The sequence below is a fragment of the Cibotium barometz genome, chromosome 13 (assembly GCF_041138505.1).
Source record: "Cibotium barometz isolate CiBa-2024 chromosome 13, ASM4113850v1, whole genome shotgun sequence".
NCBI classification, from domain to species: domain Eukaryota; kingdom Viridiplantae; phylum Streptophyta; class Polypodiopsida; order Cyatheales; family Cibotiaceae; genus Cibotium; species Cibotium barometz.
Genome location: NC_141058.1, coordinates 7,523,306 through 7,531,943, shown reverse-complemented (window position 1 = coordinate 7,531,943; position 8,638 = coordinate 7,523,306). Strand labels below are relative to the sequence as shown.

At 43.5% G+C, this 8,638-nt stretch overlaps 1 protein-coding gene across 1 annotated transcript; it reads right to left on the bottom strand.

Annotated features, from left to right (window-relative positions):
* Nucleotides 1-853: 853 nt before the first annotated feature.
* On the bottom strand, nucleotides 854-6,769 carry LOC147632324 (uncharacterized). Its single transcript, XM_086807845.1, has 13 exons — nucleotides 5,985-6,769; nucleotides 5,547-5,607; nucleotides 5,034-5,438; nucleotides 4,821-4,945; nucleotides 4,511-4,619; nucleotides 4,290-4,435; nucleotides 4,138-4,193; nucleotides 3,854-3,991; nucleotides 3,187-3,368; nucleotides 2,978-3,047; nucleotides 2,716-2,891; nucleotides 1,447-2,637; nucleotides 854-1,356 (listed from the first exon to the last, which is right to left on the bottom strand). The coding sequence occupies exons 1-13, from the start codon at nucleotides 6,767-6,769 to the stop codon at nucleotides 1,114-1,116; spliced, it is 3,687 nt and encodes a 1,228-aa protein (XP_086663971.1). The 3' UTR covers nucleotides 854-1,113.
* Between the last annotated feature and the right edge of the window lie 1,869 nt (nucleotides 6,770-8,638).

Sequence of the window (8,638 nt, the reverse complement as noted above, 5' to 3'; positions counted from 1 at the left end):
TCTTCATGATTATCTTTATGATTGTTAGCTTCATCACCAGCATCTTCTCCATTTATGGGCAGGAGATCACCCACAAAATCTTCGCCATGATTGTTGGGCAAAAGCATATAATCATGCAGGCTTGTGGAATCTGCATCGCCGCTCCTCTTGGGTGAGGCGTCACTGCCCTCTGCTCTTCGTTGGCGGATCTGCACCATCGTGAGGGGTGCCTACAGCGGGTTTGTACGTGCCGCTTGTTCGAGGAGGAAGGAAAGAGAGAAGACCAAGCGCCAGAAGCTCGCTGGAAGACCCTCACAGGTAGGAAGCCCGACCCATGGATACCATGAGGAAGTTTCGGTTACCCCCTAAATAGGAGATCATGTCTCTGTCTCTCAGAGATACACACATGCTCTCTCTCTCTCTCTCTCTCAGAGATGCACACAGAGCAAACACAGAACGTAACTATATATTTCTTCATCGATATTACATTTTAATATATGGTGGACAGTTGCATGCGGTGAATGCATGTGAGTGAGTATGACGGTTGGGCTCTTGCCAGGTGTCAAGACCTTCATTGGTCTTAACATCCAACAACATGGATGCATTGTGCAATTGCATAAGCAAAAAAAAAGAAAAGGGGCGAACAGTTGTCATTTACCCCAAAGCGTTTCATTTTTGGCAGGGTTATTGTTGCCAGTTTGTATATTGACTTTTATTACCCTAGGGGTTGCTCTTTTGCCCCTGCTCATTTCACCTCTACTACAGTGCCCATTTTTATTTTCCTATTTTTTTAATGGTGTACTTCATCCATCTTGTTTGATGCTTTCTACTCTTCTTGTTGCCCTAACCTTAAATAAGACATTTCAGCAGACATATTAGCAGACATAAAACTTTTCGACATCAATTTCTCATATGAATCTTTAGGAGAGAAGAAAGTTTCCAACTCATGAGTGTTTTTTTTTGTTAACTTTGAACGAAGGCAGAAAATGTTTTTCCATTCAGCAACACACAGAATGCTACAAATTGTATGACTAAAACTGATGGATCATTACTCCATTTCATAAATGTGCCTTCTGGTTTAAGGATTGCCTAAATTGTTTTGTTCAGTTGTTGAAGCTTAAAGCTTTTCTCCATTTAGTAGTATTGAGCTATCCAGTCACGAGCTCTCTCATGGCAGATAAAGCATTGCTGGAGGCTTTGATTCCTCTTCTGCAACTGGTCCTTGCAGGGTGAGCACATCGCTTTGTGAGCACAGGGAAGTGCAACCCAGACAGCAGCCTTATGACCACAGATTACACACGTGTGTGCAGGACTTTGTAGTGATTGTGCTGGAGAGTCTAAGGAGCCCTCTGATGTCAGGGTGCTTTGTGGCGATTCCTGAAACAGAAGGGAAAGCATTACAACATATGACAATGCAGCAGTTTCATGATTTGAAATCATTTTGAAGCCTTGAATTTCCATTCTTACCTCTCCAGTACTCATTTCAACTGCAGCCAAATTCATCTGCTGGATAAGATTTTTGCATCCTTGAAATGTGTTAAAGTTCCATGGACTGTAGGAAGGGGCTACATCCAGTGGAAAGCTTGGCATGGGTTTACTTATAAATGCTGGAAAACGTTTCTTCTGTTCCATAATAGGGTATTCATGAAGGTGCGGAAAGGGAAGTGCACTTCGATCAGGTCCTTCAGGGTTGACAGGCTGGAATTGGACATTAGTAATAGGAGCGTGCATAAACTGTGCTTGGAAATTTCGTGGTGCAAGGTTGTCCTCAGCAAACCCTCGCTGCCATGCAGTGATGGCGTCCACTGTCAGAAACATTGTCTCTGGATGGATTTGCTGCTTCTTTTCTGTATCTAAAGTGGAAAAAAGAGAGAGTTTTTCTAAATTCATCATTGCTTGCTGCTGGACATTGTATGTGTCTGTGCTGAGGCCATAAGTAGTGGAAGCTGCTACAGAGATCTGATCAGGCATTTTGCTGACAGGCTTTCTGAAAGATTCCTTCTCCTTATCATGATGACCTGAGTTCCTGCCTGTTAATGGTAGGGCGTTGATAAGCTTGGAACTCTCAGAATCTGGGCTCTGCTGTGCAGGCTTAATCTCTGAGGGGGCTGTAATGTTATGCCCTGCTGCAGCAGCATATGTGCGGCCTTCATGTACCAAAGAGGAACTCAAGATCCTTGCAGCACGGGCCGGTTGATAAGTTTTTGGCACCAAGGTCTGTCGGCGCACTTGCAACACGACATGAGTTGCGGGTCCTCTTCCAACAGGGACAATTTTCATTCTGCAAAGTTCTGGCATCATGCGCAAGAAATCGCTTAGCTTTGGATAGCCCAGTGCTACATGGTCCAGCTCCATGCCGCATGTAGCCCTGAAATCTGCCTTTACTGATGACAGTGGGTAGCATTCTCCTCCTCGCTGCCGTTTAGAGACTTCACACAAAAATGCAGGGAGCCACTTCTTGAACACGGCGAGCCACAGAGGGCTGCGGTTCACCGGTGAGCTTGAGGCAATACTATCACCCTGGATCGTGCTGCTCCATTGCACCGCCTCATATGTTTCTTGTTCATCAAACGTCTGTCCAGAAACATCTGACGACTGCATCTGAAGCATCTCCTCATCTGTTCTTGTTGAGGACTGGACTGCAGGTTTAATTTCTACCTGCAGGATTGCAGCAGCGTTTGTAGACAGCTTAACCTTGGAGTAAATACAGAGTACTGCTTGAAAATGCTGCCTTACCCTTTTACCAAAAAGCGTGACATAGTGCTGTCTGACTGCAGCAACATATGAGGATTTGTTCTTGAACGTGACAAATCCAAATCCTCTAGATTGGATGCGCCCTCCAGTCTGACTGCCCATCACAGTGGCTTGTGCTATTGGTCCAAATTCAGCTTGGAAGCGCTCTTTCAGGTCATCTGCAAGGAGTGAGATGTTGTTTGGTGGAACTTAGATTAAGCGCAGAATAAATTACTACCAAAGATAAGATGTTAAAAATCTATACCTGACCCCACTGCAGGCAACAAACCTCCCACAAAAATCTTTTTATCATTAAGAGCATCTGTAACCTTATTCTGCAGATGAATTTAGCTTAGTACTTCAGGGATCAGGGCTTAATGGATTATATCATTATTGTGGGAACTGTGCTAAGTGATAACTTCCAAAGTTCCATGCCAAATATCTTGGAACGGTTTAGGGTAGTCAAACCGATACCTTTTCCTGGGCTAATGGCCGAAGCTCTTGTTCCCCATGAGCATAAAAGCATTGGTCACCCCGGGCACATCCTCCAGGTAGCTTGTGATATCGGCATAGGGCAGTTTTTGCATGTTCTGTCCTCTGCAGCCAGTATTTAGAACTGCCACATAATATGGAACATTGTAAAGGCAAGATGCTGGCTACCACACCATACTAACAGGGTGGTAAAAAAGCTGAGTATTTTCTGCAATAAAAGGGTTGGTCCTAGGCCATAAAAAAGATTATTGCTCAAAAGGACTTCCGTATATATGTGTTTCTGATTACAGTCAGCTTAACCAGCTCACACCACTTCAGTAACATTCTGACATACTGTTTAGTGGATATGATACACGTGAACCTCAATACCAGTGTTCGAAAAAAAACTATTTTCCCAAAAAGTAAATAACCTTCATCTAAAAATTGTGAAATTATTTATAAATTTTTTTTTCAAATTTTGAAAGTTTTTATTCTACAATCCCTCAAAATCTGCAAATTTTAAAATCTGCAAGTTTTTATACCCTTAAGTTATAAATTTGAAGGTAATTTTAAAAATCTGCAGGTGCAAATTACACTATACCGGGGTTTTTTTCGAACACTGCTCAATACTAGTAGAAAAGCTTGTTCTTTGTCACTTACTCCTCAGTACCAAGGTCATCCTGAAGTCCGATAAACTTATCAATATTTGTGTCATCTTGGAGGTTTTGTGGTTCACACACAGCTTGAGACTGACGTATGTTCAAGGCTGAAGTGGGAAAGTTAAAGTCTGTGCTCCCTGTAACCTTTCCTGCAAGCATCAGCGTTAATATTTAATCAACTGAGGGTCATAGAATTTCAAACACTCAAAGAGCAAGTTATCCTATCTGTCAGTTTTTTTAAAAGCATTTACACGTAGAAAACGTCATCTCTTTCCTCGTGTGTATTTTCCATTTTGAGAGAGAAGCGCTCGCATGTCCTGTGAGTTTGCAAAGTCAATAGGTCTCTGCCTCCTGAAATAAGCACGTGTAAGGTGAGTACAATTCTACTTAAGGTGGCTAGTTGATAAGTGATAATCAAGATACCGGAATTTTTAAAGTTTCGCTTACCTTAGGTTAAGAGCCTGTGAGTTTGATCCAAACTGAAGCAGGAGCTTTGCACATTCAACATGATTATTTTTCACCGCCAAAAACAGTGGGGTTTCTCTTGTTTCAGCTGCAATGTGAACAGCATCTGGATCTTGCGCTAAAAGCAGCTGTAAATTGACAATTTGTATTAGCTTGAATGGCTTTGAGCTATTTAGATGTCAACATAGCATCAGAAAAAAAACCTGCAGAGCCTGAAGGTGTCCCTGTCCAGCCGCAATATGCACTGGTGTTAAACCTAGCCTGTTTCTTGTATCTACTGCTGATCCATTTGTGACAAGCTGCCAAACAATCCTAACAGTATGGTAATACAGATTGTTAATTTAGGCATCATGCCTAAGGGAACCTGTATTTCGTAATACATACACAGACACACAGATGCTATCACACACAGATTGATAACCTAGGATGTCGACCAACGCAGATAACCCCCCCCCCCCCAAACCTTATTTAAAATTAATAACTCCTCAAAATAATTTGGCATAGAAACATGACCTCAATCCTTTTGTTGCTAGGCTTGTTCGGAGACACCAATGCAAAGCTGTGTTACCATCTGAATCTGTCTCGTTGATACTGGCTACATCTTTCAATAGAATCTTAATGACGTCTTCATCTCCTGCCTGAGGCATGTAAGTTAGAAACCTTTAATTTCCATGGAAAGCGACTGCATCAAGCAGATAAGTCAACAGAGCACCATACCAAAACTACCTGGACAGCCCTCAAGAGTGCAGAAGGTCCTTTTCTTCGAGTTTTCTGCAGGAGATTTTCTCGGGAACCCTCCAGCTCTTCCTTCAAATGCACAATTATTTCCAGGCTGTTCAGAATGGAGGCTCTGTAGTCCTCTCTTTTTCTGTCATCTGTGTCACAGGTGCTAATTTGAACCTTGCTCAATTTTTCATCGGCCAAGTCTTCTTCTCTACCGCTAGATAAGACCTTTTCAACTATAATGTCAAGCAATGATTCATATCTGTGTTCATTGCCCAGGAGAGATTTTCCAGTTGCAGCAAGTATAAGAGCTGTCAATGCAGTTGCGTTGCCATCAAGGGCCAGATGGCAAGCTAGACGCAGGGCGTCTTTCGTATGGCCTGCTAGAACTTTGACGGCAGTCAGATCCTGTGATGAAGGAAATATTTGATGCAAACAAAGTTAGTGGAAAAACTTCTCTCCTTAACTCAAGAGGTTAAATTAGTGAATTACTGCACTTTTAAGAGGTTAAATTACCTGAGTTCTGAGGATCCTTATTATCTCGACAGCAGGAAGCGTCTGCCAATCGGTCTGCCACCTGAGGGAATCATGCATATGCATTCCAACGTTGTGTCAACCCAAAATTACATCAAACCATAAAATTAGCGAAACAGCAGGCAGTTCCATTTCTAATACAAATTCCTTTCTTCAAGAAATTACGCAGTAAAACCCGTAAACTGCAGGCAATCACATGCAAGGTACAGAATACATTGAAACAATAGAACAGAAGGCAATTTCATTCTGATTCAAAATTCCTCTCTAAAAGAAATGCAGGAAAAACAGTAAACTTAAACAGCATGCAATCACGTCTGGATCACGAATCTCTTCTAGAAGAACCGCAGTATATTTTAGAGACAATCGGCGTTCCCATCACAAGTTCCTGTCTGCAGGAAACAAAGGAGCAGCCGCACCGACCTTTTGTTTTGCAGTGCTGTTTTCAGGGGAGTACAGCCGTCATTGGAGCGCAATTCGGTCTTTGCCCGTTTCCGCAGCAGCAACTCTATGCATCGGACAGAAAGCTTGCCTGCGGCATGGTGCAGAGCTGTCTTCCCCCATTCGTCCACAGCGTTCACAGGAGAGGCCAGCCCCGTCTCTCCTTCCAGCAACGCCTTTGTGCAGGCAACGGAATCCAATTGGCAGGCAAGGTGCAACAGTCTGTACGGAAACCAGTAGCCCAGGATCGATTCGAAATGCCTGGCTTTGGGGACTCTGTCTTTCTCGTCGGCTTTCAGAATTTGAGCCATCTTCTTCACCAAGCAAACCAGACCTTCCGCATTGTCGTTGCAGACAAAACTGATCAAATTGTATTCCAAATCCATTTTTTGCTGGTCCAAGGACTCTGGTTGCCACACTAGCGCTGCGCTCGCAGGACGTTCTCCACTCTGTTTGAATTCTACGCATTTGTTGTGGGACAGACTGGATTGATCATTGCTGCAATCGACGACGCTCAGAAGCTTTGTTTCGAGGTTTAGCGACGGGTTCTCAGGGAAATAGTCCTCCGGAGAGCAGCTGCTCAGGAGCGCTGCACGCGGAAAGCTTTTACTGTCAGCTCTCCTGAACTCTGACAGAGCAAGATGGCCACCTTTTTCTAGATGATTATCAACTGATGGCGGACTGGGAAAAAAGATGTCGCTTTCATCGATGACGGAATGAGATTCCGTGCTGCTACTCTGTTTTGATGTCAAGCAGCTCGGCTCCATTCTAATACTTGTCTGTCCGTCTATATTTATATCCTCTCAAGGCTTTACGCACAGGCAAGAAAACGCCTTAGCATGGCAAAAACGCAGAAGTATCAATTCTATGCTGCAACAGATTGTCAGACGTGGCCTCCGGAAGCATATAAATAACACGCTTAAGGCAACGGCAGCCTTAGAAGAAAAAATGCCAGATGAATTAAAAACGAACCTTTCAGTCATGTTTTGACGCTTCTCGAAAGAGCAGAGCTCTGCAGCCAACTGTAGAGCTTGGACAACTGTACTCTTTGAAGCTTGCAGAAAATTGCTGAAACATCAACTCCATATATGAACCTTTTAAAACAGCAGCGCAATATCTGTCAATCGGACAAGTAAGAGTCGTTTCAAACGACAAACTTTCTAGAGAGACGCACAGAGAAAACAGAGCCTCACAAAGAACTGCATCACAGCTCCGCAGGCGAATCAATCCCCTCGAAGAAGAGGGCGAAAGCTGTAATCGATACAACAATTAAAAAAATCAGCAGACTGGTTAATTGTCTGCGAAGGACAGTCATGAGAAAGCCTTTTCTTGCACAGAAAAACAGTGCCTCGAAGAATCTGCATCAGAGCTCCACAGGCGAAACCAATTCCCTGATGTTTCTTGAAGAAGAGCAAGTAATCGTAATCGATACAGAGGACGCCAAACGTGAGCAGTTATGTTATGCGTCTTCCTCTTTTATTAATAAAACAAGAACTTTCAAACATGACTTTGCTAGGGTTTACCAGTTTGAACTATCTGATCAAGCGCAAACGATCATGCTGCGACTAACAATCCTTTCACCATACAAAGACACTGTCTCACCTGCAAGAGGCTGCAGCAGTTAGAGTGACGCTGCAATGAGATCGAAGACAAGCAGGAGGTCGATAGCCTGTGAATCTAACCTAGACGAAGAGAAGCCTGAATGATAGCATTCGTTGAAGAAACCACTAGCTCCATGACGTTGTGGAGCAAATACTAGCTGTGTCTCCTTGCAGATGTTTCATCGGCTCTCTGCAGGATTCCCCTTTCTGTGAATTACAAAATGCTAGTAACCCCTTGCAGGCTGCAGGGTTCCCGTTTCTCTCTGGTACCTTATTATTATCCTTACTGACCACAACAAACATCATGGATCCGTGGAGACAGAAACTCACGGTATTTGCCATGTTTTCATATTAAAAAAAGCCACGATTATTCACACTAATAAAAAAGCATAATGCTATTTGCTGGCATTTTGGGGATGAAGGAAAACGTATGTAGTATGTACAATTTAGGGTCCGTTGAGACGTTTCTGTGCTTCAGACGAACAGCCGGAACTTGGAAGACAATGAAAAGAAGACGGATGCCAAAGTTTTGCAGAGTAGGAATCCAGCCTCTCCAGCCAATGACGTGTTTCGTCTCCTCCCTGCCCCGCAGATGTCCGCCAAATCTCAAAGTTGACCGGCCGCTAACGACGTCTTCACCGTATTTGAAGCCACAACTTTAGGGAATAACAAAATCTCGCTTTATCCACTGAACTGGAAACGTCTTGGATCAACCCACGTTTATGTGAAAAATAAGAGTGAGAACACTTAGAAACCTTTGCAATTTAGAGCTTAGAGAATGGGAAGAGGAAATGGACAGTGAACGCCTAGTACTTTAATGCGTATGTGACAGTGCATGCATTGGTACTACGGGTGGTACTAAGTGCTTTCCCTACGCACGCAAGAAGGTGATAGTGTCGCGAAGAGGTGGCAGCAAGATTGGATCTCTTTACGGCTACAAGCCCAACAACGTCAAGAGAATTTGCACAGTGGGTGGCAAGGTATGTGTTAACATCCCATCAGATCTAGTCAAAAGACAGATTGGTTTATTTTCCA

Coding starts and splice junctions, on each gene's coding strand:
- LOC147632324 (XM_086807845.1), bottom strand. CDS start 6,769: ATGGAGCCGAGCTGCTTGACATCAAAACAGAGTAGCAGCACGGAATCT. Junction 4,620..4,820: donor CTAGCAACAAAAGGATTGAG/GTCATGTTTCTA, acceptor CCATACTGTTAG/GATTGTTTGGCAGCTTGTCA. Junction 1,357..1,446: donor TTGAAATGAGTACTGGAGAG/GTAAGAATGGAA, acceptor CTTCTGTTTCAG/GAATCGCCACAAAGCACCCT.